Genomic DNA, 27851 nt, shown 5'->3' with positions numbered 1-27851 from the left:
ACTCGGCCGACGGGAGGCTGGCGGAGTCCAAAAGTGTTCTGTGAGTGTTTGAGCACCTCTGGTGCCACTCGCAGGCCCTCGTTCGCCGGGTTTGATGGATGACGGGGGCCCGCGCGGGGGCGGCCCCGAGGGCAGGCCGGGGCGGCCGGCGCGTCGTCGCGTCCTGTGATGTGGTTCACGTACGGTCAATGCGATCCCTGAGCAACGGTCCGTGACCACTGGATGCGGAGAAGAGCGCTTTCCAAGTCAAATGAGCCTGCGGCGAGGGAGGGAGGGAGGGGCCGTGGACGCCGTTGTTGCTGTAACGCGGGCTGAGCGGGCCGCCCACGGTCCAGGCGATGAGGCTATGGAAAAGAGGAGGTGAGAATTGTTGTCGGGTTGCGCTCCACCTGGAGCTGCAGCCCCCACCTGAAACTCTTTGCATCAATTTGCAAAACTAATTTTTGGGCCTTCTGTCTTCGACTCCCGACGACCTCCGACCTGGAAACCTCCTGCACACAACTCAGAATTTACAGAATTAGCTTATTTTGACCCAGATTCCGTGAGGCTGAAGCTAAGACCCCATTAATGCAGCTCTGAGATGGTGATGCGTCCATGTGCGCCGTGCGTGACAAACACGAGTCTGATGGTCGTTCCTGCCGGGCCGGCGCCGCCAGCCCTCCTGGGTCTGGGTTTCTTTCATGCAAAGCGGCTTCCTGCTAATGTAAAGCAGGCCGGGAGGCCGCGGCGACCACGACGCGCACGTCGGCGAGCGTACAAGGAGGGAGCTTTAGGCCTCGTGAACAGCAAAGCAATTTAATAAGATACATTCAATTTCAGTGTGCAACATTTGTCAGGTGTTAAACTCCAACATTAGACCGGTGCCAATCGGGTCCCCATTGCTGTCTGCGAGGCCAATTGCACTTCATTCAACGTACCTTAAACTAATAAATTAACTTTTCTCTGGAGCTCTCGTGTGGATTTTTTTTTTTTTTTTTTTTTTTAGGAGAAGGGGGGGGGGGGCAACGCTCCATGTTATACAGTTTATGAAAACATAAAGAACAACACAAAGAAAGCGTACAAATATATAAAAACAATAGCAGTAAGCACCCTGAAGATCAATGGGGTTTCTTTTTACCCCCCCACCCCACCCCTCTTCTTAGTCGTCACCTTGTACTTTACCCCGTTTGCCCCGGGGCATTAGCCGCAGTAAAGAGCTGTTGACGCGCGTCCGTCCTGAAGTACGCCTGCTCTAAAGTTCGGTTTCGCTTTACTCCTCGCATGAGCAGGGACGAGGTGGCGGGGGTGTTGGTGGGGGGGGGGGGGGGGGGGGGCACAGGTAGGAGTCCCGGGGGCCTGAGTCCTTCATAGCGATGTGAAGCCGCAGGAGACAGAACCGGTTGTATCCTCGCCTCCCTCCGCCAGTCCTCACAGCGCCGAGGCGGCGAGCGGGTGGATGGCGTCACGGTTGGCCGCCATGCTCTTAAAGGGCAGCGGGGCGGCGAGGTCACAGCTGTGGGGAGAGAGAGCACTGCCACTGGCTGGCTGCCACGTGGCTCCGGTCACATAGGCCGAGGTGGTGGCGCTGTACCCCATGTAGGGTGACACTTGGGTGGGAGGGTGGTAGGGAGGGATGCTGGGAGCTGTGACATAGCTGTTCACTGTGGGCAAGCCACTCGGCGTCTGCAGAGACGGGAGAGAGAGGAGAGGGTCAACGGGGGGCCGGAACCCACCTTCAGCTTTATCAAAGTAAGACGGCGAAGAGGAAGATGAAAACTCGGAGGTGAACGTGAAGTAAAACAGTGCAAATGGATTTTTTAACGGGGGAAAATCCAACCTTTTAGGAAAAGCAGCAGTGATAAATTCAGCACTCTCGTGACGCAGACCAACGTGTTTCAGAGCCACACATCCATAATTGGCCATTATAGTCTAAAGGATTTAGTTTCTAGCCCTAAAAAAATGGATTTCTCGTCCTGGCAACGCTGATGTTCCACGTCAGACGATGGCAGACGAGGGTGAGGGTGAGGGTGAGGGGGGAGGCACCGCAAAACAGATGTCATGAGAGATTCCCAGTGAAAGGGCAAGAAGGAGGGAAATGGTGATTGGCCGAGCGGGGTTCGGAGTCTGAGCGGGTTCTGGCTCTGGCAGCGGGACAGAACTTAACTTATCCAAAGTGCTTCAGCAGAGCGGCCAAATTTCTGCCTGGGTGGTCTGAGGCTACTGAGAATTAGCCCTGAAATCAGGCCCTTTGTGCTGCCCCGTCCCTGGTTGCCCCTCGGTAATTTCAAAAAACCCCTCTGACGTTTGCGGTGATGACAAAACGCGTTTTTTTTCTGCGCGGCTGCGGGTGTTTGTGCGGGGGTTCGACACCGAGGCTCCTTTTCCAAACAGCCGCAGAGGTTTTTTGTTCATTATGAAAATGTTAGCAGCTCGGACATAAAACAGGAAGCGCCTGACAGCAAAGATGCGGGAAGCTGCCTAAATAAGCAGGGAGCTGACACCAAACCCGCATCGGCTCAGCTCATTTCATACATTCACGCTTTATTAATGCCAGTTTTCACAGCTTATATCACGTGTTCCCTCCTCCAGCATCAATAAAAAATAATTTGAATATGTTGATATTCTACTAAATAAACAGATGGAACAATTTAGAGATTTTATTATTTAGGATTCTTGGATTCCTAAATAATTAATTATAAGATCACCTCACGGAATTCGGCTAATCGTTTATTCTTATTCATCAAAAATATTTTAATCAGCATCGGGCCTTTTTATAACTTTGCTACAATTAATGACGTGATTCGTTTTAAAAGAAAATAATCCACGTTTCGGTTCTTTTGTTTTAAAGTTATTAGCAGCAGCTTTAAGAGCTCATTTCTGCACCGAATCAGAACAAATTCCTCCGGTTCCATTTCTTTACTCAGCGTAACAGACTCGGTTGTTTACTGAGGTTGTTTACCGAGTTTTATTCATTTATTTATTCATCTGTTATTGGTAAATTCTCCACAAGTCTCGCGAGCCCTTTGGTCGAGAATTAATGACAAATAAAAATATTATTTCTTTGAATTTGAACGGACAGTTTTTGTTAAAATTATTCATTCATTTTTAAACAAAGCGCCATTTTTAGGTTTGTCGAAACTCTGAACGTGCTGCCGTGTTTTAGTAGATAAGTTGCAATGGAAAGATTTGTTAATTATTATTTGTTTAATGGTTGGTGATTATTTCTGGTTGCGCGTCCAGTTGTCGGTTTCTGCTCAGCTCATTTCATCCCGCATTTTTCCTGCGTGACCAGCGTGAAAAACTGATAAAGAGACAAAAACCCAACGACGCCTCAAAAAATGGGATTTTTGCTTTTTGTCTTCCGACTTCACGCTACAATAAGTAAAAACACACGTTAGAAAATAAACTTAGATCTGAAGTTGATTCATTTCGAGTAGATAAAAATAAAACACTTTGACTATTTTGATTATACGTGCGTGTAATTATTCTTAAAAACGCGCTCATTTGTTCCATTTTAATCATAGTTTAGCATCCCTAATTCCGTTTCCCTGATGAGTGTCACAATTCTTATCTGGCTTATTCCACTCATGTCTTTAAACATTCAGATTTTTTTCCCAACCTTTCTGCTGCTGTAATAATTTTTTTTTCGCAGTAATCCGAAATAAGATAAATTAGGTAGTGGTCATTGTCGCGCCTCCAACCCTCAACCAGCTCATTAAATAGAACAACTCACCAAGAAACCCCAAAACAAACTGCTTTTCTCTTTTTTCATGCGTCCAGCGCGAAACAATTCGGCATAAAAGAGGGGAATAAATCCGTCAGAAGGATGAGGAGGCTTCCAGAGCTTTTAGTTAAATAATGGCGACTTTTAAGCGTTTAAAGAGCTCCACGGGCTCCAAGGAGCTCCGGCTCTGAGGGAATCTCTCGGGGCTTCTCTGCTACACAACAATGAAGGTGTCCGTTTGTTACCTGTGAGTATTTCGCTTCGGGTTCTAAATGAGGTTTATCCACGCCACTGAGTGCTGGGAAATTAGTCCTGTTTATAGCGCTCCATTCTTCTAGTTTGGCGCTGGGAAAGGACGAACTGTCACTAACTGGGGGGCAAAAGAGAAAGAGAGGAGAGGAGAGGTTAAAAGAGAGGCTGGCATATCATGCACCAGGTTAGGAAGCCCGAACTAGAGTCTGCTGCGCTCTCCTGCGCGCCTTTACGCGCACAGTTTCAGCCTGTTTAAGTGCGCGATTTTAGAGACATTTCAGGATAAAAACGAGCGTGAAACAATTGACGATTTTTATGTGAGTGACTTCTGTAACCTGATATTTTATCTGTATTTAAATGAATCTTTAAGAGCTCAACTTTTTTTTTTACTAAAACAATTCTGGAGTTGAGGGAAAGTTAAGAAATATCTGTCAAAACAAATCAAATTAAATCTTAAAGCCGATTAAACTGGTAAATAAAGGGAACATTTCGAGGCTCATTCGAAGATGTGAGCCGACACTTTGCCGGGGTCAAAGGTCAGAGGCATTTTAGTCCTCCTGTCGGGAACAAATCTGATTTACTTTCACCGTCTTTTAGTTCCGCCCTCCCTCCCGGAGCAGGAGCGGGTTTCAGGTTCAGCCTGTCCGGCTTCAACACTTGGAACCGTGAGCGCCTTCGCAGTTCACCAAAACCCGTCACGCACCGCAGCCGCGTCGCTACTGAGCCCGACCGGCGGAACAAGGCTCCGGGTCTGGTCTCTGACAATAAGCCACTTTGATTTATCAGCCGTTCATTTATATTTACCACGAAGCGATTCTTTTTTTTTCTTTTTAAATCGAGAAGTATTTAGGCCCGAACGTGTTTCTCTACAACCAGCTGGCGGCATCTGCTGATAATTAAAAAAAATGTATAAATTATTTTAACAGCCAGCCTCAGAAACAGACCCTCCCCCCTTCCCCCGGCGCCTCCGTCAACTCTGCCCGTGTGTTGGTGCAGAGGAGCCCGGGCGCGCTCCGACGATCCCTCCCTGGAAAACCAACGTCCCAAAACTCCCCCTTTTTTCGGCGGCGTGAGCAGTGATTTACGCAGGAGGCCGCTGCACTGATTCCAACCCGATCAATCTGGAACCACTTGAGTGTGACACGTCAAAAGCCGTGCATTGGTGTATAATGAAAGGGGGGGCGGGGGGGGGGGTTCTGTCACGGGTAAACAATCAGCGTGCCTCATTGTGATGCATCTAATCTACCAGCCTTTGCCTCTAATATTCCACATCCGCCTGTTAATGATGATCCGAGCCGGAGCAGCTGTTCCAAACGCCTTTTAACTCATCAGCACGAAGGTCAAACACCGTTTAAGCTTTGTTCTGCCCCAAGAGGTCTGTGAGTTTATAATGTCACCAGCGTTTCTATCGCAGCCCGTTTGAGTACAATAAAACCTCCTCACACACACACACACTCACACTCGCACACACGCACTTTTGCGCACGAACGACTTCAAAGTTGTTGCGTAAATGTAAAAATGCAGCTCGGTGCAGCCATGCTTACTTTGTTGCTCTGTGATTGACCGAATCCCCAGAATATCTGTAACAGAGTGCGAGGAGGGCCATATCCTGTGCATGGCCATGTGTCCGGGAAGGGTTGGCATGCCGGGATTGGGCACTTTGGATGTCGGGTATGAGTATAAGTGGTTGTAGGGTAACGTTGGCTGCGGAGGTGGGTGCGGCGCCTGCTTCCCAGACTCATACTGGCCCTGCTGGGAGAGATTCCCGATCTTGTTGCGCAGGATCCGGCTGATGGAGCTGACAGAGGGCAGATTGAACTTATCACAAACCCCGTCGGCGAGTAGCCTGTCCCGGATCTCCCAGGCAAAAATCCCCGGGTCCCTCTGCTTGTATGTCCGTATGTGCTTGACGACGGTGGGTGTGGTGACGCGCGGCTTGCTGCCTCCGATGGCCCCGGGGAGGATGGAGCCGGTCTCGTTGTAGCGCGCTAGAATCTTGCTGACGCAGCCGTGGGAGACCCGCAACTGCCTGCTGATGTCACAGGGCCGGATCCCGAGTTGGGCCAGCTCCACTATCCGGAGTCTGATGGCGTTGGGGAGCGGCCTGCCGTTCACGAAAACACCGCCGAGCTGGTTGACCTCGCCGAAGGCAGGTTCTGGTGCCCAAAACAAACAGAGGAGAGGAGTGAGAGCCTGCAGCACGGTCAAAATACACACGCCGGCTACCCTGACCTATGGATATTTACGGAAATGATCACTGGGGTCTATTTTGTGACCGCATTTATCCTGTAAACTTTAACCTCTGATCCAAACCCAAAACCTCACGAATAAAGTTTACAAATCGGATGACTTCACTGTCACGTGAGTGTTTTCTTTTCAAGACTTTCTTGCTTTCAGCTTGTGTGTGGACTCCAGGGAAACCTTGACTCCACACGGATCTCCTGCGCTCTAACTCATGCGTAACTGACACTTGAAACACCTGAATTTGCTGCTTTTTTGCGGTTCAACGGAACCAGCGGTCGAACACACAGTCGACATCTCGCCATTCTGTAAACTTTAGACTGCATCCTTGATAAGAGAGAGAGTGGGGGGGGGGACAACGATCCGATCTGGACTCACCCATGGTGTTGAAGCCGCAGATGTAGAAAACAGTGTCCGGTCTGTGCCCCCTGCGAGGATCCTGCTCCGCGTCCAGCGTGCCCACTGTCCGACACCGCGTCCAGGAAAAGGTTCTTGCGCGATCAGGAACGAGAAGGACAAAATTCTCGATCTGTTTCCTGACGGCGCCGGAGACAGGCTTACATTTCAATCTGTGGAAATCGGGAGGCTGGACTTCCAGCTCGGCTCCCGCTCTGATTGGCTGCGCTCTCGGTCGGACCTGCGCGAGTCCTCCTGTCCGCGTCACCATTGGCGCAAAAGTTTGACATGACAGGTCTACTGATCACCCCCCCCACCCAGTCCTCCTCCTCCTCGCCCTGCTGCCTCCCATCAGAAAGCTGGAGATGCTTATGTTATTGACACAGATATGGTGAGTACATCGCTATATCAAGATTCAGATAGGATCCAAAAATCACGTAAAGCGAAGTGGAGAAATGTAGAAGCGGGACGCACGAAACTGTCTGAAACTCGAAGCTGGGCGTCGTTTTATTCCGTAGTTTTGTCTTGACCAACCGTGAGGACAAAATTAAGAAAATGTCATTTTGGGGGGGTGGGAAATGCAGAGATTTTGCGCCCTGAACTGTGTTTAAAGCGGCGCCATTAGGGGAGCGGGGGGAAATGAGCGCTTGTTTGTGAATGGAATAATTGGCTGGCTGACTTTTGTAAATGATAACTCAGGTTGCTGGAGGATTATCAGCATCTCTGCTCATGTTTCCCCCACGCTTTGTCTCCCCTTCACGCACCAAACATCGACCGAGTTTAAACTTCCACACACAGTTTTGGGAGGGAAAAGGGCCAGAAACGAACAAAAGGATAATAAATATAGAGAGTATACATGACAACGACGAACGCTTGTTTACCTCAAGATTTGGTTTTAAACATTGCGTCACAACTTGGCATATTTACGGTTACGCCCGGCAGAAATGTGCTACCTTTGTTAAAGGTAATTTATAATAAAGACAGAAAATGTTTTCTGTTTTAGGTTTGACTTTGTTTGCGCGCTGCTTCTCACCCGTCTGATTCACATGTGCAGAAACTGTCTGACATTGCCTGCAAATATTATAAACAAGGACACCGAGCGCCGTCTCTCCTTCTGCCCCCAATTATTGCGCCTTCCTCGTGTCATTTAAAAAAAAAAAAAAAATGGGGGCACGACGCATGACTGACCCTCATTCCTGTTTAACCTAAAGGGATCAGACATCAAACGCTGCCCCGGTGCAGCCGTGCAATTAGGAATAATGTTGAAAACCTAAATTAAAGCGTCTGCGAGGGGCCAACATGTACACACGGTATCGCGCAGCGTTTGTTTCGGCACGCACAGTGCGGTGAGCTGCGGGGAACAGCCGAGGAAGTCGGCCTCCTGAGACTCCTGCAGGGCTTTGTTTTGGCTCTTTCCTCCTTCTCAGGGTGGCACGGATCTCTGATATTACGCAGATTAGAACAGTCTTTTAATCTAATGTTTTTTTAAAAAAATAATCGGCGTGGGTTATTTCTCTCCAAACCACCGGCTGATGGTCTTGGCTTACTTTTTCTGTCGCCCCCCACATGCCCACCCTGCTTAGCTTGCAGGCCGCAGACGCGTCAGGGAGAATGTTTACTGTGAGGCCAAACGTGCTCGGTTTGTTTCCACTGAGGTCCTCCGGTGGCTGAAACAACAAAAGGTCAGTGGTGAGGGATCAAAGGTCCCCGGGGAGCTGCTCCATCTTCAGCCTCTTCCCATCATCCGACACTTTCCTCATTTTTTCCCCACACCGTGATCGACGATTGAATCCCCTCCGAACTTGTTCTGATTGATGACATCACCCATCAGCGGAACAACCAATATTTTGTCTGTCTGTATTGCTGACATGATTTTTGCGCGTGGTGAACAGGAATGGTTTGATCGTCAGTAATGATTTCCAGGCTCGGCGCGGCCGTCTCATGTCTCGGCTCGCAGGCCCGAACTCGTCCGCGTCCCGCTGAAATCTGAAGACAGCAAATTGCACAAAGGTGGACCAAGAGCGTCGACTGACGACGAACGGACTCACTCAGCCATCTTTCACTCTTGCTTGCATCTGACAGCACCTTCATCCGCCCCTGCAGCTTCTGCGCGTTGGAGAGGATTTGTGGATTAATAACCTGGCCGATTAGTTTAAATTTACAAAAATGATTAAACTCTACTGCTTCATTTATCCTTTTCGTTTAAATTAAAGACGTTTTCTTTGATTTTTTTAAATATTACATTTCACAAGTATTGGGCCGTTTTTATACAAATTTACCAAGAGGTCTTAAATCTTCTATCGTTTAATGTCCGATTAATATTTTATAAATAATCTAATGACATCACCGGTTTTCGTGCAGCAAACGTTCGTGTGGGAATCTGGAAAATATCAATTTTATATAATTTATTAAAATAAGCGCGTAAATGGAAATGATAACTGATATTAAAATCCTTTAACTTGATTAATCTGGAGCTAAAATAACCCGGAGCGTCAGGTGACTCAGCCTCAGATGTAACATGTCAATTTAGCAGCTTTTCTCGCCGTTTTTGCTGTGTTTTGTGCAGAAATGTTGCTGAGCTCACCTGTTTTGGTTGCTCTGGTTTTGATTGGTTGCCCGCGTGCAGCAGATCAACGTTGTCGCGAGGCGGCGGAAGGAGCGCGAGCCGCTTTTGAACGTTTAAAATGATCTCTGGTTTACTTTGATCTCCCAGTAATGATTCTACATCCATGTACTTTATTTCATCCTGAATTGTGCAGGTTCCGGCTCTTCAGATGGTCTCTGTTGATCCCCAAACTAACGGAGGTGCATAAAAGAGCCATTTTGTCACCTGAGTCTGTTAATTTCTCCATTTTGGCTGAGAGAATCTTTGATCTCAGTTCCTCCCGCACCAACCGGATCCCTCCCGAACAAAAACAAGTGGCAACTTTTTGCTTTTTAATGTGAGACAAGTGAAGACTTGAGGGGCCGTTTGTGCCTCAGCAGCTGCCGTCACACTCACGCACGTTTACCTGGGTTGACTTTTCCCACCGGCTGCTTTTAAAGCTCGTTTCCATCTTTAATTGATTTATTTTTCTCCAGAATGATGCTTATTTTGTCTCCTGAGAAAAATCCACCAAACACCCAAATCTCATTAACCTTTACGGTCATCAGATATTTAATCTGCGCCTGGAATCGTAATAATATTTTATATCTGTAATTCTCATGTGTCTAAAATTTATAAGTAAGTGAACTATTACTTAACTTGTTATTTGCCGTTAAAACAGATTGTTGACTTATTATTAAATTCATTAGAGACTTGCCTTATTTGTACCTGTCAATAAGGTCGATTTGATCATAATTAATCCGGTTAAATCCGCGTTTCAATCAAGAACCAAACACGGCAGAACGAGCAAAAAATATAAAAACAGAATTACAATATTGAAAGAAAATTGTTTGTACTGTTTTATAGATTTAACAGGAGAAACAGCAGCGGCGTTATTCTGATTTCTACTCTTAAAAGTCGCTTCGACTCGGAACTGACTGCTGCGCCTCCGAACCTGGACACCTGCAGGCAGGTTCTCCTGTGAGGCAGCAGAACCTGGTGGCAGTAACTCATCCGCTGATCTGCTCCAGAGGAACGCGGACACAGTTTCAGCGCTGATGAGGGAATAAACCTCTAACAATATTCTCAGTTACTGCTTCTATTCCCAGACGGAGAAATCTAAACCAGCTATAATGGAATGATTCTCTCTCTTTCTGTGTGTGTGTGTGTGTGTGTGTGTGTGTGTGTGTGTGTGTGTGATAACACCGAGTCGAAGGTTAACACTCCTCCAGGCCTTAATGAGGACGCCGCGGCGTTCCAACAGCTTTCAGGACAGAAAGAATGAATATTTACAGCACTTTTGCGCATTCATCACGTTGACGTGTGTCCGTCTGGCAGCTGGCATCCATTAGTATTAAATATTTCATCCAGCTCTTCGTCACGAACCAAGGACACTGAGAATTTTAGTGCGTTTTTATTCCAGCGTCCAGAAAAGTGCAAATGGGGTGCTGATTCAGACCACACCGCCGCGCAGGGCCCGGAGGACGGTTGAGTCATACCTGGACTACATTTAGATTTAATTTCCTCCGTTACAACTCGGGACAATTATTAAGTTTGAGAGGAAGGCTGCAGCCAGAGTCACGTGACACACGCAGTGGCTGCGTGGTAACAAAAAAACAGTTTTAGAGAAACTATTAACAAAATATGTCAACACATCAGCAAGGACAAAGGAACTGTGTTTTTACCTCCCGGATATCTAAACGCAGATCTGATCTACAAACAATATACATTGATCTGAATTATTAAGAGCTTAATTCAAAACATTCCGGTCATGAGAAAGGAGCAGCTTGTTCTTTCCTGGAGTCAGATAAGTCGGTAAAATTATTATTTTTGCTAAATACAGCCTCTGAACCTGTTTGAGTTGTCAGCAAATTAATGATGTGGGGTGTAAAACAAACTAACGCACACAATTAAAGGCCTCCACGAAGCAAACTGCACGCAAATGAATCGTTTCATTCCGAACTGTGATGAAAAAAGTGTCATGATAGAATCACCCGAGGCCTCGCGTCTTTTCCGGGCATCCAGAGAAATAACATCCTTTAGTTTTGATTAGCAGTGCGTCCTGAGAAAAAAAGCTTCATAATTACTAATCATAGAGGTGAATGGGTGAAAAGATGAAACGCCGGAAATCAAACTGACGGGGGCACTTTTTAAAGAGTGTGTTGGCGACATCTAGCGGACAACTGGTGCAACAGCGGAAATCCATCTGTACAGTAAAGAGGGTAGCGGTTGTGTTAAACATTAACTTAAAATTATCCTATTAAATCAGTCTAAAGTTTTTCATATTTAACTAAAATTCATTTCTATCTGCCACTTTGCACATGAATGTCGAAAGTCATGTTGTTGTGATTACTTTAACGTTTGGGACAAATCAGCTATTTCCTGCACTTCCGCACATTTGAAAAGTTCAGTGTAACTGCCCGCGGCCGTTGCCTCCTATTATACATAAAAAAGCTTTAAGTCAATGAAATTGATTGATTGATTGATTGATTGATTGATTGATTGACCCTCCCAAACCTAACTGTGGTTCGTGTGTCTCTTGACATGAAACATTTTTAGATATTTTTTTAAATTTTTGATTTTGTTTTGTCGCATCCAAAACACAGAAACAATCGTCTGACGGTGATTTTAGCGTCATTTAAACAACGAAACCGGTCTGGATGCGGCCCTGATGGACTCAATCGGATCCCACGTGACTCCCTTGGCTCCGCCCACTTCCAGCTTCATTCGCGGCTGATTCCTGTGATGCGTTTGTGGACAAACAGGAAAGTTTGTCTGGAATGTGTCCTGCAGAGGGCAACCAAGGATCACAGGATGGAGAAGAGGGAGAAGCTGTTATATAGAGACCAGCTGAAGAAAATCCATAAAAGGAAGCACATAATTTAGCTTAAGTTTTATTAACATTGTATCATTCAAGAAAGTCGAGTTAACACGGGAAAATCAGGGTTGAAGCAGCATTTGCAATGAAATGTGGCCAAGAAAATAGGATTCGGTTCTGTTTCCATCTTTTTTGAGCCAAGAAAAAAGCATCAATTTTAAGATGATCAAATGATTTTATTTCTTTTATTTTGTTGCTCACCTAATAGGAATTTCTCCAAAAATAACAAAACATTTTGGAAGATTTCAATAAAGAAAATATAATTGAATAAAAACACCAAGTTAAAGGTTAAACTGATCTTTAATGTAAATTGATTTGCCCCTGTTAGACAATATAGACAATGTATATATGGAATTAAAAGTAAAATAAAGAATCATTAAAAGACTTAAATGAAACTAAACCAATGAAGAAGCTTAAAGTGAAATAATTGGTGAGCAAATAGTGATTATTTTGAGGACTGTTATTCTTTTTGGATCTTTATTTAAGAAAATCCTATCAGCACACATCTTTTTAAACAAACACACACACACCAACACACACACACACACACACACACACACACACAGCTGCTGTGAGATGAAACCGTCTCACAGGACCCAGTTTTGAGGAGACGAGAGGACCATGGCTGCTGAATAAATAACCCCCCGCAGTAGCCCCTCTCCAAAATGCTAATGGTATTTACAGGACTGGGAGGACTGGGAGAGGGGCGAGGACGCCAGCGGCAGGTGCAGCCGCTGGAGCATCACGCTGAGCCACCGTGCAGCCTGCAGAGGGGGAACAGAGGGATCATTGTGGCTGTTTAGGTGAAGGATTATCAGCTCAGATAAACATCCTGGGCCTCTCTGTCTGCTCTGCTCATACCGACCTGAAGAAATTATGAATGAAAGCTAAAGATGAGTCAAGTGTTTCACAATAAAAGCGTTTAAGCAAAGTCCCAAAACAAACACGCCTTCGCTCTGCCTGTATTTCCATTTGACTGGACCAGTCTGAGGGTGTTTACTTGGTTATTAACAGGACTAAAGAGTTTCTAATCACTGACAAACTCGAAAGTACTGATTTTTAGAAACTTCCCACCACTGTGTGTGTGTGTGTGTGTGTGTGTGTGTGTGTGTGTGTGTGTGTGTGTGTGTGTGTGTGTGTCAGGCCCTGTGTAAACAACATGGTAAATATTCCGTCTGGAAGTACTGTAGTTTAACGTAGTTTAACAAAGGTTTTGATTTTTAAAAATAAGTCAGCTCTGTGGTTGTCTCATGTTGTCTTTGATGTTTTTCTCCATTAAAAAAGGATCAAAACATGTTCTTCACTGGCTAAACTAAGGAAAAGGCTTTTAAAAAAGAAAACCGTTTTCCAGATATGACATTATAATAGTAATTTCTGCCAGAGTCACACAGGGCTTCTTCTCTAACATGTTTCTACAGTAGCCCAGGATGGACACAAAGACTGTGTTTATTCATCACCTAAACTTCTGCACTTGTTTCTCTATATCATTTTAACAAGAAAACACTGAAAAGAATCAGAACAAGAAATTCAGAAGTTAGTGAAGGTTAATAAAAAAAACAATGTTTCTATAGTAAATTAACAATCATAATATAAGGATAATTGGTAAATTATTGATTTGTTATTATTACAAAAAATAATCAACATTCACTAACAAATCCTAAATCTCCTGTTTGCTCTGTATGTATTTTTATTTAAAGATATTTTATGTAATTTAACATCTTCTAATATGAAGGTCTCACACAGCCTGTGATGGAGGGAATTATTGATATTGTGCTGGAACAGTCTCAGCTCAGCAGCTAAACCAGGCCGGCACTGGTGGCGGAGCTTTCAGCAGGACTGGGGCTCTGAACAGCAGAGTAAATATTTGGCCCTGGAGGGCCCTCTGGAGCTGCAGAGGAGCCCCTCTGCCTGGAGCCTGTGAGTGTTAAAGAGATTAAGTGGCTGCTGGGTCATTGTGGACACAGAAATTCTGGCTCTGTGGACATGACTTCTCTTTGCTTTGGCGTGTTTTGGCTCTCGAATGGAGTGGCCTCGGTAAACTCTCCACTCTGCTGCTGCTGTGCTGCTACTGCTGCTGCTGTGCTGCTGCTACTACTGCTGCTGTGCTGCTGCTACTACTGCTACTGCTACTGTGCTGCTGCTGCTGCTGCTGCTGCTACTGCTGCTACTGCTTCTGTGCTGCTGTGCTGCTGCTACTGCTGCTGCTGTGCTGCTGCTACTACTGCTACTGCTACTGTGCTGCTGCTGCTGCTGCTGCTGCTACTGCTGCTACTGCTTCTGTGCTGCTGCTGCTGCTGCTGCCGCTACTGTGCTGCTGCTGCTACTGTGCTGCTGGTGCTGTGCTGCTGGTGCTGTGCTGCTGCTGCTGCTGCTGCTACTGTGCTGCTGTGCAGCTGCTACTGTGCTGCTGCTACTGTGCTGCTGCTGCTACTGCTACTGTGCTGCTGCTGCTACTGTGCTGCTGCTACTGCTGCTACTGTGCTGCTGTGCAGCTGCTGCTGCTGCTACTGTGCTGCTGCTGCTACTGTGCTGCTGCTACTGCTGCTACTGTGCTGCTGTGCAGCTGCTGCTGCTGCTACTGTGCTGCTGCTACTGCTGCTACTGTGCTGCTGCTACTGTGCTGCTGCTACTGTGCTGCTGCTGCTGCTACTGTGCTGCTGCTGCTACTGTGCTGCTGCTACTGCTGCTACTGTGCTGTTGCTGTGCTGCTGCTACAGTGCTGCTGCTACTGTGCTGCTGCTACAGTGCTGCTGCTACTGTGCTGCTGCTGCTGTGCTGCTGCTACAGTGCTGCTGCTACTGTGCTGCTGCTGCTGTGCTGCTGCTGCTACTGTGCTGCTGCTGCTGTGCTGCTGCTGCTGTGCTGCTGCTACTGTGCTGCCGCTGCAGTGCTGCTGCTACTGTGCTGCTGCTGCAGTGCTGCTGCTACTGTGCTGCTGCTCTGCTTATTTCTGGTGCTGTGTGCACAGACTTTGACTCAAAGGTGAAAACGAGTCCAGATCATTTTTGGCACATTGGCGCGGGTTTGTTTTGTTGTTTGTTTATTTGTTGTAGAAGCAACTGGATCTGCAAGGCTAAAGAGAATCTAATAGGTTCGGAATCACGCCCGTCATATTGCTCCGGACTTCGCGCCAGTGTGGGCACAGATAGTGTCCCCGACCCCTTTCAGCTCCATTCAAAACCATGACAACACGGAACAAGCTCGGATTTATCCTGCAAAGTTAAAGCGCATTGTGCCGCGGCGTCAATCAGCCATTATTGCGGGACTGAACAAATGCAAAATCTTGACTGGAACAAATGCTTCCAACGGGTCTCGGACGCGGGGCTACATTTCCCCTTTGTTCCCCTCCTCTGGTTGGCATGTATGTGTGTTCACTCCCGTCCGACCACCCAGGACGCCTGGGGAGGCGCGTCCATGCACCAGCACTCTCCTCCCGCGGCCTGGTGCTCCTCACTGAAGTGGATGAGGGCCGGTGTCCATATCAAACAGGGCCGCGCGCTCGGTTCCATCAGATTTGGACACACAGAGACCCATGTCCCCGTCAGCTGGGCTGTTATCTCTTGAGCTGTCCCCAAGCACAAAAATCAAGAAACGTGGGGAACACGAATAATGATTGACTCATCCGGCGTAGAGATTATTTTAAAAGTCTTTCGTTTCAGGCGTCCAAATATTCAATTAATGTCGCGCTTCGTGAGAATTAATTTCTGGGATATTTCTGGAGCAGAAATATTTTGAATCATCTAATCACCAGGATTAAAAATCGACGTTTTCTGTCTTTATACAGGCAGCGGAAACGGGGGGCGAGGGGTGCCTGGGGGTCCTCCACCATCCATAAACGTCCAAACTTCTCACGCCTGTAACTAATACGCCTCTAATGGGAGCATTAGTTAAACCAACTTGCGACCATCACACCCTAATTGCTCACTTTGTATGCAAATACTAGACACGTTGTTTGGGCTGAAGGAGGAGGGAGGTGGGGGGAGAAGGAGGAGGAGGAGGGGGGGTTGATGATGGGACGGCCTCTGTTGTCAGTTGCCACCCAAGACGTGATTCAGCTCCAACAATCACTATTATCTGTTTCCCAGTTTGACGATACGCGACGAATCTGTAATGATGACGAGTGTTTCCTTCACGCATTGTTGACGGGGGTTTTTTCAGTTCCACACCTCCATCATTGGGCCTCGGCACTCCAGCCATTCAGGTAGTGAGAGGAGGAGGAGGCTTTATAAGCGGGCCAGCCTGTGGAGAGCTGTTTGTGTAAACACCGAGCCGCTGTTTGGACTGCGCGTAAAGGAGGAGACGATCCGCCGCGTCCTCGGATACGCTTGCTCTGTTTGCGGGTGGCTTATTTTAACACGCTAAAGCGAACCAGGACGCCATGGCCGCCCCCACCAAGTTCAGCTTTTCCGTAAGGAGCATCTTGGATTTGCCGGAGCGGGACGTGGAGGCTGCGCCGCGGTCCTCTCCGCTGTTCTCCTGCTCCTCCCGCTCCCCGTACACAGCCTGGATGGAGTGCGACAGAAGCCCCTGTATCTGTGAGTACAGCGCACATTTCACCACTAGCATGTGTACAGTGTTTATTTCTAACTGTGGGCTGTGGTAAAGAAATTACCTTTAATAACAATCAATACATTCTAACATTAAAATAAGACTTTATCCAGATAGAGATATACGCACCCGATAGATAGATAGATAGATAGATAGATAGATAGATAGATAGATAGATAGATAGATAGATAGATAGATAGATAGATAGATAGATAGATAGATAGATAGATAGGAATCAAACCGGACTCACCTCCATCTGTTCCTCTCTGCAGCCTCTGATGAAGGAGGCTTGGAGGCCTCTCCGGACTCCACCAAACCGGACGATTCGTCCCTTGACTCGGAACCTGACAAGAACAAGAAGAGCAAGAAGCGCCGGGTGTTGTTCTCCAAGGCCCAGACTCTGGAGCTGGAGCGGCGCTTCCGTCAGCAGCGGTACCTGTCGGGCCCGGAGAGGGAGCAGCTGGCCCGGCTCCTCAGCCTGACTCCCACCCAGGTGAAGATCTGGTTCCAGAACCACCGGTACAAGATGAAGAGGGGCCGGGCAGAAGGAGGACTGCAGGACATGGAGATGCCGCAGTCCTCCGTGCTGCGCCGGGTCGTGGTTCCGATCCTGGTCCGGGACGGGAAACCTTTTCACCCTTGTTTACTGGACCCGGAAAAAGCGGCGTGTCTGCCGGGGTCCCCGGCGGCACCGTTCCCCCTGACCTACTCATCTCTCCAGCATGCGTCCCCCGTTGGCCTCCCTCCAAGGTACCAGCAGCACTTTCACACCGCGGCGGCCTCCAGGTTCGCCTGGAGAGACTTTTGGAGCGACTCGGTGCATTTTAACTCCTTCAAATGAAGGCCCGGTCCAGCGCACGGACTCGTTCAGGATTGTCGCAAACCTTCTCTGAATGTTGCGCAATTCAGGAGCAACTTAAAACATTTTAGACTTTAATAGAAGGATATTTTGCACATTTTATTTTATGTGTGTTCGTGACTGTTTTCTTATAAATGCTGATAATGTTTCAGGCCTCCGTCTGTAGATGTTTAATTCTCCTCTGAGATCATGTAAAGCATAGACTGCATTTGTGTAACCTTTGTTAAGACAAATAAGGTGCATTATAGACTTAAAGCAGAGATAGAAGAACTAGCCTGAGTGTTTTATTTTTGTCATCTTTAAAGATATTTCCTGTAAAGGTTATTTTGATAACAAGATTATTAATAAAAGTTTCTTAAAATGATGAGAGGTTTGCTGCGTCACACCTTCTTTCTTGTAAAATCCCTGATGTAGGATGAGCTGCTCAGTAAATCGGTTGCATTTTGATTAAATTTGTGAAATGTTAAACATGTAGCGGGTCAGGACGGGGGCCTGGAGGCTTTTCTGATGTTAAAAAACTAATTATGCAGCCAGAAGCTGAGCAAACATCAGCCTGAGAGGGACTGGACCCAGTTGGGCATAAGAATGCCCAGTAAACATCACAGCCTCCCTCCTGTTGTCGTCTGCTTTTCACTTTGATTAAATTATCTTTTGTTATTCTCACATAGGGGCTGAATATGGACACTGAGAAGTGTGTAACTGTTGCAGGAGCGGTCTAAAAGAGAGACAAAGGAGAGGTTTCGATGATCTTTGTCCACTGAGGAGTTCCGATTTTTTGCAGAATCAGGCAGATTTTGCTGCCCAGTGAGAGAAAATCAAGTCGACGGCCCCGTTAACTGAGGGTCAAAATACTTCCACGCTTCCCGATATTACAAAAAAAATTCTGCCCCGGTGTTTAAAATCGCATCTGTGATTTGTGATGAGGGGGGTCTTCTGTTTTCACGCCCCCTATAATGTTGTTTGCTCGTCCTGTGACCCTGCAGCCCATCGTCCCTGTCACCTGGCCCTTTGTCCCCCGGGCTGGGGCCACCTTGTATCACATATGGAGGGGACTGGCCGAACCCCTCAGCCCGCTGCATCTCCCCTGAAACACTCTTTTTGTCTGCGTGTCTCCCACTGAATGGACCATTGTCCCGCAGCCAAAAGGGACTGAGACAAAATCTTTAGTGTTTCAATTCCCGTGATGTTTAATCAGCCCCTGCGACAAATTTATGAGGTTTAAGTGCACAATGGCGTTTTAGAGCATCTCGGGGTTTAAGGGTGACAAAGACAGGCTTTTAGAGGTTGCCATTGGTTTTTTAAGTTGGTCAGAAGAATTGTCTGAAAAGGATGGGCTGGTATTAGCCTGCCCATCCTATAGTTTTACTCACTGCTCTGTCCCCAGGGGCCCCTTTCAGCAAAGTTATAAGGTCCATAAAACCGGACCACAGGAGGAGTTTCATCGAGACGGCGCGGATACACATCAGGCCTGAACGGCCTTAAAGGTTCCGTTTGGCCATTTTTGCTTCATATTTCTGCTTCACTCGTCCAAACGGAGGCAGCAAAAACTGGATTTAGCTGATGCGATAAAGTGTTGACCTCGTTTCATCAAACGGCAGATTATCTGAGGAGATGGGTCACTGGTGCACATAAAACAGGTTTACGCCTGTCGTCATGTCAAAGCATCAAGACAAAAACCAAAGCGTCGTTCGTCCCTTTAACAGAGAATGACGGTGAAAGTGTCACACGTCAGCACCGTGTTTGTGAGGTCACACAGTGAAGCGCTCCACCCTGCAGAATTCTCTCCATTTCATGTGAGTTAGAAAGACACCATCACTTTAATAAAGAATAAAACAAAGGTCTAAAATTCTCAACTCTTAATGGATCTCTCTGCCACTGTTGCCAAGGTCAAAGGTCATACCACAGCAGTGATCTATAAACATAGTTTCTAATTGGACATTTTACAGACTGAATTTACTAACTTGCTGTGTGTTTGGCCTAGATTTTTCTTTACAACTACTTTAGCTTGTTTATTATTTAATTAGTTTTTTTTATTATTGCTATCGACCGTCTTCAGTTAGTTTTTAAATTTCTGATTTTTTTGCTGATCTGTAATAAATGTTATAATAAAAAAACATGTTATTCTAAGAAATAATTACAAACTATTATCACAAGGGTAAACTATAGAAATAAATACAATATTTAATTACAAAATAGATGGATAAGAGCAGGCGTACCGGAGCGAAACAAATTACAGTAAATGTAGGTTATGTCATATAATGTAATATTTTAAGTTATCTTAATTTATTTTGGTTTTATTCCTTTAAGCCTTATTTGGCCTTTACTTCCATGTACATTGCTTAGTGTTTTCCCTTAAATATTTCTGCCTCAACATATTTTTGAAAGAATATATTAACAACTATATATAAAATCATAGCCAAAATGTTTTTAAACTAAATCATTTAAATACAAACAGATTTAAACCATAAACCAGTGGCCTCACTTAAAGTAATTTATCCAGACAACTTTTATTTTGATCTTTTTTCTGCCGATTGAAATTGTTCCTATGACACAAATGTCCAGTAGATGGCGCCACAGCACACGTCATCACCTGCCACAGGGCGCGCGACAGATGGAGGTGCGCTTTTAGCTGTAGGTGGCTGAAGACGCCAGCAGAGGTCGCTACCAGAGGACCGAGCTGCTGACGGGATGCGGTGACGCGCGGCGGCGGCGTGATCCCGCGTCAGCAGAGGCGGTTAATGACGTCACTTCAAAGGAGCAGAGACCAGGAGGTCACCGCGGGTAGTCTGGCGTGAGATGGAGAACAGGTGCTTTCTTTTCTCACCTCCTTGACAACTTCTCCCCCTCACGCAGCTCATTTCCGAGTAGAACAAGACTTGATGGAGGTTGATAGAAGCAGGAAAATAAGAAAGAAAACTTTTGAAGGAGAAATATCGGAAACTTTCTGAGCAGGAAGCGAGAAAATGATGCCTATTTAGTTTGAATTTTAAAAAGAGCGTAGAGGGTTTATTTCAAATTGAAGTTTGGTTTAATTTAATATCAGCTTCATCAGCAAAAAACCCCAAATAATAATAAAAAAATATATTTAAAAAATTTAAATACAACAACAACAATAATAATGATAATGATAATAATAATAATAATAATAATAATAATAATAATAATAATAATAATAATAATAACAATAATAATAATAATAAATAGTTTAACTTTTTCCTGTAGCTGTTGTTCTCTGGCGTTCTGCTCGCTCCATAAACACCAGCCTAAAATCCGGGTCTGTGGGTAGTCTCGAACCTGCACAGTCACAGTGTCTCATTATTCTGCAGAATTACTAATTCTGAATTAGCCCGAAGGTTTGGACTAACTGCCGTTAATTGGTCGTAATAGCGGAGTGAACAGTGAAAAGCTGATTGAAGATTTCTGGTGACATTCCTTCATTAAGGAAAACATAAGCGAGATTTGGTTTGGATGCAGAAGCGTCGTCATTTTAATTACCTGCGATTATGTAGCCGCGCGTCGCGCGCGCTGCCGCGCAGCTACCACCCAAAACAATTTAATGCAAACTGGAATGTTCAGGTTGGGGCTCCATGATGTGATAATATGGTCGCGCTGAATATGATTAAAAGGCAGCGGGTTGCTCCCCCAAGCAGCGGCATCCACGCCTGCAGCAGGCCGCGAGCAGCCGCTGATCCCCGCGACGAACCAGGTCAGTGACCCGCACGTCTGCGGGGCTCCACACGCACACAGCGCGGGGGCTGCGGCTGCTGCGGCCGCGTCTGTAGGTAAAAACAGAATCTCGATGAGAATCTAATCGGTGAACCCGAGATATAAACAGATATCGAACACTACCTGCCAGCGGAAGACGCTGCGTTTCCTCAGTGGCGGCTCAGCGGGGTCACGTCGGCTCCACCTGCGGGCTTTCACGCTTCTGATGGGGGCTTTTTCTCCTCCATCTGCTGCTGCTGGAGTAGCAGCCCAAAGATCTATCTGATATCTGCAGTTTTTCCATGGAATAACCAGTCAAAGATCAGGAATTTACTATTTTTATTTTAAACTTAGCAGAAAGCGATTAAATCTGCGATCCATTTATACTTTTCCAAAATAATAACGTAAGAATAAAATCATTTTCTTATGATTATATATTAGTAATAATGGAAGAATGTGCGATGATGCCATTCTGGAGCCCAAAGCAGAAGGAGCCGAGCGTAAAAACGGGAGACGGCTCCTGCCCCCAGGTCTGCTGGATCTGGATCCCCCAGGTCTGCTGGATCTGGATCCCCCAGGTCTGCTGGATCTGGATCCCCCAGGTCTGCTGGAGCTGGATCCCCCAGGTCTGCTGGAGCTGGATCCCCCAGGTCTGCTGGAGCTGGATCCCCCAGGTCTGCTGGAGCTGGATCCTGCTTTAATGCTCCTGTACAGCGTGTTGGAGATGAGACATGATTGGGTTAGACCGCTGCGGCTCCTTGCGCATTAAGGCAGGATGCTACTGGGGGCTACCTGGCGTTACTCTGCCGTTCTGAGAGTACTTGAACCCCGTTTACTTCATACAAGAGCCTCTTTTACTCCAGACTCCGTTTTGCTTTTTTCCTTCCCTCTTGTTTTGTTTCTTCCCAGACGAGCATCTGAATTTAGGTAGCGCGTCCAATGGTGTCAAAGAGGGGGGGGGAAGAACGTGAGGGTTAATCATTTACGCAGCCACTTAACGCGCGGATGTGTATTTATTTACTTATCAGTATCAGTCAATTTCCCTCCCCGCAAGTGCACTTTTGCATGTCTGAGTACGATAAGGCATAACACAAACAATCCTGCAATCACTGACTGGAGGCCTCTCATGGCCATTAAAAGTCAGTAGTTCAGCCGAGGAGTGGTTCTCCAACTCTCAAGTCCATATAGGCCTCCTTTCATCAAGAGGCCCTCGTAAACATCACTACAGTTAATAAAGAGCCTTGTGGTCAGCAGCCTGGAGGTGCTGCCGCCTGTTTATCAGCGGCCACGGCGAGGCACCGACTCCAAACACGCCCGCGGCCGCCCGTCCGGAGCGCGCTTGCAGCCGCACGGGCGTTTCTGATCGCGCACGGCGCTCCTGTTATTGTTAGTGGGAGGGGAGCGCATATCTGGTAGGTGAAATTACGCTGCGAGAAAAGAGGCTCGAACTGTTTGGTATTGTTGCCGATGCCCCGCCTCTGATGGCAGCCTTAAACCTGGCACCCAGCTAAAACAAACCAAAGCCAGCACCGAGCTCTCACTCAATTCAATTAAGGCGGACTTGAGGCGCTCTCGTGCGTGTTCATCTAGCGGGATCGAGGCTGAGACAGCAGGAACCGCAGAGGCTTTGGCCAAAAAAAAAAGGAGAGAGAAGGGGAGATTGCCTTGCCTTCTAATTTCTCCCTCTCCAGCCTCAGAACAATGTCGATGAGCCCAAAGCATACGACTCCTTTTTCTGTTTCCGATATCTTGAGTCCCCTCGAGGAGAGCTATAAGAAAGTAAGTATGGAGAATAACAACTTGGGGGCACCTCTCACTTCTTACCGGCAGCCGCAGGTCTCTCAGGCGGCGATGCAGCAGCACCACATGGGCCATAATGGAACTGTGTCTGCGGCTTATCACATGACTGCGACAGGTGTCTCTCAGCTGTCACACACGGCCATGGGGGGCTACTGCAACGGCAACCTGGGCAACATGGGCGAGCTGCCGTCCTACCAAGACGGCATGAGGGGCAGCACAACAGCCACCGGCTGGTACGGAGCCAACCCGGACCCGCGCTTCTCCACCAGTGAGTACCGGCGCGTCTCTTATCACCCTCCGCGCTCAGGCGTTCCTGTCGGTTGGCGCAGCTAAATACCAAATGGACAACTTTTTATTTCTCATGGCTTGCTTTGTTACACACCAGACCGAGCACAATAATAATAATAATAATAATAATAATAATAATAATAATAATAATAATAATAATGCTATTATTAATCATAAAACACGCGTTCCGTCTACAGCATTTAATTCGAAGTGGGGAAAAAAAACACATCGCGCTGCTTTTTATGAGGAATTTCCGTTTTTCTAGGGAGAAATTGTGTATTGATGATTTTATCTAAGTGTTTTAACACGTTAACCTTAGTCTGTTTGCGACCTTTAGTGCTGCTCTTAAGAGTTAAAGGGTTTGTTTATACAGTTTGACAGGTTGAGAATGCGTGAATATGGACTTTGATACACGCTTGAGTCAATGAAGGTTATGAAAGCAGTTTATTTCCACTCCACTGTTGTGATTAATGTCAAATTAAATTTCCGGGTCGGAATTAAGCCTTATACGATTTTTTCTTTATTTTCATTTGGTGCAATAAGACGAGCGCTGCAACGGTCAAACTTAATTGGATTTGTCCCCCCCAGTTTCTCGCTTCATGGGCTCGTCGTCTGGCATGAACATGGGCAGCATGGGCAGCCTGACCTCCCTGGCTGATGTGGGTAAAGGCATGGGCTCCCTGTCCAGCACCCCGAGGAGGAAGAGGCGCGTGTTGTTCTCCCAGGCGCAGGTCTACGAGCTGGAGCGACGCTTCAAGCAGCAGAAATACCTGTCAGCGCCGGAGAGGGAGCACCTGGCCAGCATGATCCACCTCACCCCGACCCAGGTGAAAATCTGGTTCCAAAACCACCGGTACAAGATGAAACGGCAGGCCAAAGACAAGGCGTCCCAGCAGCAGATGCAGCAGGACAGCGGCTCCTGCCAGCAGCAGCAGTCCCCGCGGAGGGTGGCCGTGCCGGTGCTGGTGAAGGACGGGAAGCCGTGCCAGGGCAGCGGCCACACGCCCACGTCGTCCTCGCAGAACCACCACCAGCAGGGGGGCAACGTCATGATCATGTCCAACAACACGTCCGGCCTGGGGCAGCATCAGAACCAGCAGGTGGGGAGCACAGGTCACTCTCCAGACTTGGCGCCGCATTCATCCAGCCCGACGTCTCTGCAGAGCCAAGTGGCCGGGCTCTCTCACCTCAACTCCCCCGGGGCCGAGTACGGCTCCGCGCTGCAGTGCTCGGCTCTGTTATATGGCAGGACGTGGTGACAAGAGGCGACGTGTATGATTTAAAATCCTTTACTGAAGAGAACAGAGCTTTTTTTTCTCCCCCTGTCAAGACTTCCCGGCGTCCCGGTCGGCCTGCGCGCGTTTGAGCAGAGACGCCTCATCACGCAGCTCTGGTCATTTTTTTTTTTTTTTTAATGGAAACGTGAATTTAATCACAAGGAGAGGAAAAAGGCCGCAGCCGACCAGAGACTCTGGATGTAAAAGTCATGGAATTATTTATGTAAATTATATGAGACGAGAAGAATCGGCAGAAAAAGTGAAGTGAAACTGCTGAACAAACAAACAAAAAAAAACTCACAAACACACACATTCTGATTTATAATAGAATTTAATGTAAGCTGTAGTTCTAGCCTGCATATTCTGAGAAAATGTTTGAATTTTAGCTATCTGTTGTACAAAGTTTTTGACGCTATCGCCAGTTTGTTGTCGTTTCGATGGTATTTGTACGTTTTATTTCTTTGTAACTTATATAGATATTTGACTCACAGCAAGACAGTCCTATTAATAAATTATGTAAACCAGATCGTTAAGTTTATTGTGAAATATGTTCACAGATCAACCGAGACTAAATAAACACATTATTATTATTATTATTATTATTATTATTATTATTATTATTATTATTATTATTATTATTGGTCCCGGGTGAGTTTAAAAAAATGCTGTTTATTTTTAAGGCTTGAAAATAGCTCTCTTATCCAACATGACATCCCTTTTGCTCCGTGTAAATTGGCGCAGGCTCGCTCTCATCAATAAAGCTGCCGTGCGCGGCCGGCGGGGTCAACACGCGCGCTTTTGTCGTCCTGAGGTGTGTCGACATCAAACGCAGCTCATCGATAAAAAGAAATCCTTCTCCAAACAGCGCGTATTCTTCTCTGCGTCGGAGCGGAGATATCGGCTGCTTTGTTTATTATCAATAATTAATCAATGAATTGAAAGGATATCGGCTGCTTTGTTTATTATCAATAATTAATCAATGAATTGAAAGGAAACAAAGAAACGATCCGCTGTCAACTTCTTGCCCGCGCAGGTCGCAGCAGCTTTGCTCTCTTTTTAAAAATAGGAGGATACATAATCTGTTTTATCTATCCTAAAACACAGTAATAAGCAACACGGAGCCGTTCATTTTTTCCTCTCTAAGTGGAGGTTCTGTAAATATGAGCTATAATAATCATTAGGAACTATTGTCCCGTCATTTAACTGCGCACTGGGTATTATCTGTAAACAGGGCGGTTGCTAAGAGACAAAGGTAACTACAGATAATTTTACTTTACGGTTCAAACGAATTATTGTCTATCCTGTGTCGTCCTTGGGGCTATAATTTCAAATGGTTTGACAAAAATAATGCAGATGTTTTGCAGAGCCGCAGGTTGGGTTTATTTATTTATTTATTTATTGTGGACCTGATTTCCAAACAGTATATTTTTGGTCCCACCTGACGCGGCAAACTTTGACGTTTTACTCACCATAAAATGGTTTTATTCACCATAAAATGGTTTTATTCTCGCACAGTCTGACTTCCTAAACCGTTTTACGCCAATTGAGCCGGTTTCTTTCTGTTTTATCGCACGTTCCGAATTTTAAGGATATATTATTGTTTTTGCGACGACCTGTTATATTTTTTTATGGAATATTTTACAGAAAGAACAACCATTTCCACAACGTTCCTTGGCTCCGACAGATGAAATGACTCAAGCCGAAACTCCTTTTTTTATTTGCAGGAATAAACTTTCTTTGTGTGAGAAACGCTGGTGCAGCGCCAGATTTGCGCGGGGGTAAAGAAGCCGTTGGAGGATTTCCACGTCCCTCCATCATCAGAAACTGTCTTCTATTAGGTATTTTGCCGGGCTGGTTTTGTTCGGGGAGAAGTGAGAAGTTCGGGATTACATTACCATGTCTTTGGCGCGGTGTGTGGTCTTTGTGCGCAGCTTGTAGCTGTTGAGAATGACTTGTTGGAAGCGTGTGTGCTCTCATCGCTCTCTTTTGTAGAAACCCACAGTGGAACTCCCCAAACCCTCCTGGCTTTATGCTGGACTGGTCCCCGTGAACCCCAAGCAATTAGTCCCTAATCTCAAGGTAATCATATTTGAGTTAGGGACTGATGCTGAATTTTATTCGCCTGTTTAGCTTCAGTGTCACTCCAGAGTTCCGTGATGTTCGAAGATGTGAAATAAATCACATGGTTTTAATCAAATATAGGCTGCTGAAACTTCTTATATGCATTTTAAAAACAGTGAAAATACTTTAAAAACTAAGTAGACAGCTTTTAAAAAGGCAGAATTGACTCTTTTTTCTTTTTACAATGTAACCTGAATAAAAGGCAAAAAGGTCACATCTGCAGTTTCTTTCACTTCTCACTGTAAATATCAGCAGCATAAATCAGCAAATCAAGCAGTCAATAAATTTACTCACTTCTGTGGAAAAGATATTCCGAAAAGCAAGAGCCGCTTTTCTTTCCTTTGGAGCAGTTGTCCAAGGTAGCGCTTTCATAACTTCCGAAACAAATAGGACAATTACGCAGCCACTGCAATCACCCCCCCCCCCCCCCCGTTTAGAATAAGAAATCTTTAATTGTCCTGCGTTTATCTGCTTCTTGAAGCCATTGTTGGCAGAGCGCAGAACGAGGGGCATTTGTGAACCGCAATACTTTGCATGCAAAGCGGAGCAAGAGATGCAGTAATACTTGACCTTTCAGCATAATTGTTGCAGGCATGAAATGCAGCATTCACAGCCGCCTGAGTGGAGGCTGTTCTGGGCCCGATGAACAAAGTGCATTTATACGTCTGCAGGGTTCATTTGGCTTTGTGTCTTTTCAGGAAAATTTCTCCCGGACCGTCTGTAATTTATCTCCATTTTAATAACAGCGAGGCGGAGGAGAAACGGCACAAATTAGGAAATTCCTCACTTCAATACCCGACAATCAGAGCCGCGCCCGGCCCACCAAACTTGCACATGTTTATCGGCTAACAGAGCAGGTCTTTAAACGACATGCCTACTGGACAGCGGGGTTTTCTTTTCTTGCTCAAGAGCACTTCAGAGGGATGGTGATTGATGTGGGGGCTTAAGATGACATCTGCGGTCAAAACCAACGGTAAGATTAGAGAAAATGGGAAACCCATCAACATCTGTTCACACACACACACAGAATCAGGTAACATCGGGTCATTTGATGGGGAGCAACGTTTAAAATATGATTATATGCGATTAGAAAGACTCTCGTCGGCTCTACATTCAAGTTAAACAATTTATTTGTTACTCTGCCAGTAAAAAGCTGTTTTGTCTGGTTGGCCAAACTGCAGAAACTGCACATTTTGAGG

The 27851-nt window shown here is 46.2% G+C and overlaps 3 protein-coding genes and 1 long non-coding RNA gene across 5 annotated transcripts; 2 read left to right on the top strand and 2 right to left on the bottom strand.

The window, feature by feature from the left end:
- Positions 1-1312: 1312 nt before the first annotated feature.
- On the bottom strand, positions 1313-6765 carry pax9 (paired box 9). 2 transcript variants are annotated; one of them, XM_011613999.2, is made up of 4 exons: positions 6575-6765; positions 5500-6111; positions 3949-4073; positions 1313-1662 (listed from the first exon to the last, which is right to left on the bottom strand). In XM_011613999.2, the coding sequence occupies exons 1-4, from the start codon at positions 6576-6578 to the stop codon at positions 1408-1410; spliced, it is 996 nt and encodes a 331-aa protein (XP_011612301.1). In that variant the 5' UTR covers positions 6579-6765; the 3' UTR covers positions 1313-1407. The 2 variants fall into 2 exon arrangements, 1 of the variants encoding a protein (XP_011612301.1); XR_003887643.1 differs by having other exon boundaries at positions 1566-1662; positions 1817-4073.
- A 9336-nt stretch (positions 6766-16101) lies between these two features.
- Positions 16102-17874, top strand: nkx2.9 (NK2 transcription factor related, locus 9 (Drosophila)). Its single transcript, XM_003962271.2, has 2 exons — positions 16102-16589; positions 16875-17874. Exons 1-2 carry the CDS (start codon positions 16433-16435, stop codon positions 17441-17443), a joined length of 726 nt encoding a protein of 241 aa, XP_003962320.1. The 5' UTR covers positions 16102-16432; the 3' UTR covers positions 17444-17874.
- A 2924-nt stretch (positions 17875-20798) lies between these two features.
- LOC115248911 (uncharacterized) lies at positions 20799-23100 on the bottom strand. Its single transcript, XR_003887635.1, has 4 exons — positions 22991-23100; positions 21959-22083; positions 21311-21872; positions 20799-21237 (listed from the first exon to the last, which is right to left on the bottom strand). It is a non-coding gene; the product is annotated as an uncharacterized lncRNA (long non-coding RNA).
- Positions 22395-25055, top strand: nkx2.1 (NK2 homeobox 1). The gene is made up of 2 exons (XM_003962252.2): positions 22395-23234; positions 23843-25055. Exons 1-2 carry the CDS (start codon positions 22868-22870, stop codon positions 24511-24513), a joined length of 1038 nt encoding a protein of 345 aa, XP_003962301.1. The 5' UTR covers positions 22395-22867; the 3' UTR covers positions 24514-25055.
- Positions 25056-27851: the final 2796 nt, after the last annotated feature.

Source organism: Takifugu rubripes, chromosome 2, assembly GCF_901000725.2.
Source record: "Takifugu rubripes chromosome 2, fTakRub1.2, whole genome shotgun sequence".
Classification (NCBI taxonomy): Eukaryota; Metazoa; Chordata; class Actinopteri; order Tetraodontiformes; family Tetraodontidae; genus Takifugu; species Takifugu rubripes.
The sequence above is the reverse complement of the archived record's forward strand: the minus strand, read 5'-3'. Positions and strand labels throughout refer to the sequence as shown.

Excerpts from the sequence above, each read along its gene's own strand:
- pax9 (XM_011613999.2), bottom strand. Across the intron at positions 4,074-5,499 it reads GTCAATCACAGAGCAACAAA|TTAGTGACAGTTCGTCCTTT; the intron begins GTAAGCATGGCT and ends TTTGCCCCCCAG. Across the intron at positions 1,663-3,948 it reads CCGAAGCGAAATACTCACAG|ACGCCGAGTGGCTTGCCCAC; the intron begins GTAACAAACGGA and ends CCGTCTCTGCAG.
- nkx2.9 (XM_003962271.2), top strand. The coding sequence starts at position 16,433 with ATGGCCGCCCCCACCAAGTTCAGCTTTTCCGTAAGGAGCATCTTGGAT. Across the intron at positions 16,590-16,874 it reads CGACAGAAGCCCCTGTATCT|CCTCTGATGAAGGAGGCTTG; the intron begins GTGAGTACAGCG and ends TCCTCTCTGCAG.
- nkx2.1 (XM_003962252.2), top strand. The coding sequence starts at position 22,868 with ATGTCGATGAGCCCAAAGCATACGACTCCTTTTTCTGTTTCCGATATC. Across the intron at positions 23,235-23,842 it reads GGACCCGCGCTTCTCCACCA|TTTCTCGCTTCATGGGCTCG; the intron begins GTGAGTACCGGC and ends TGTCCCCCCCAG.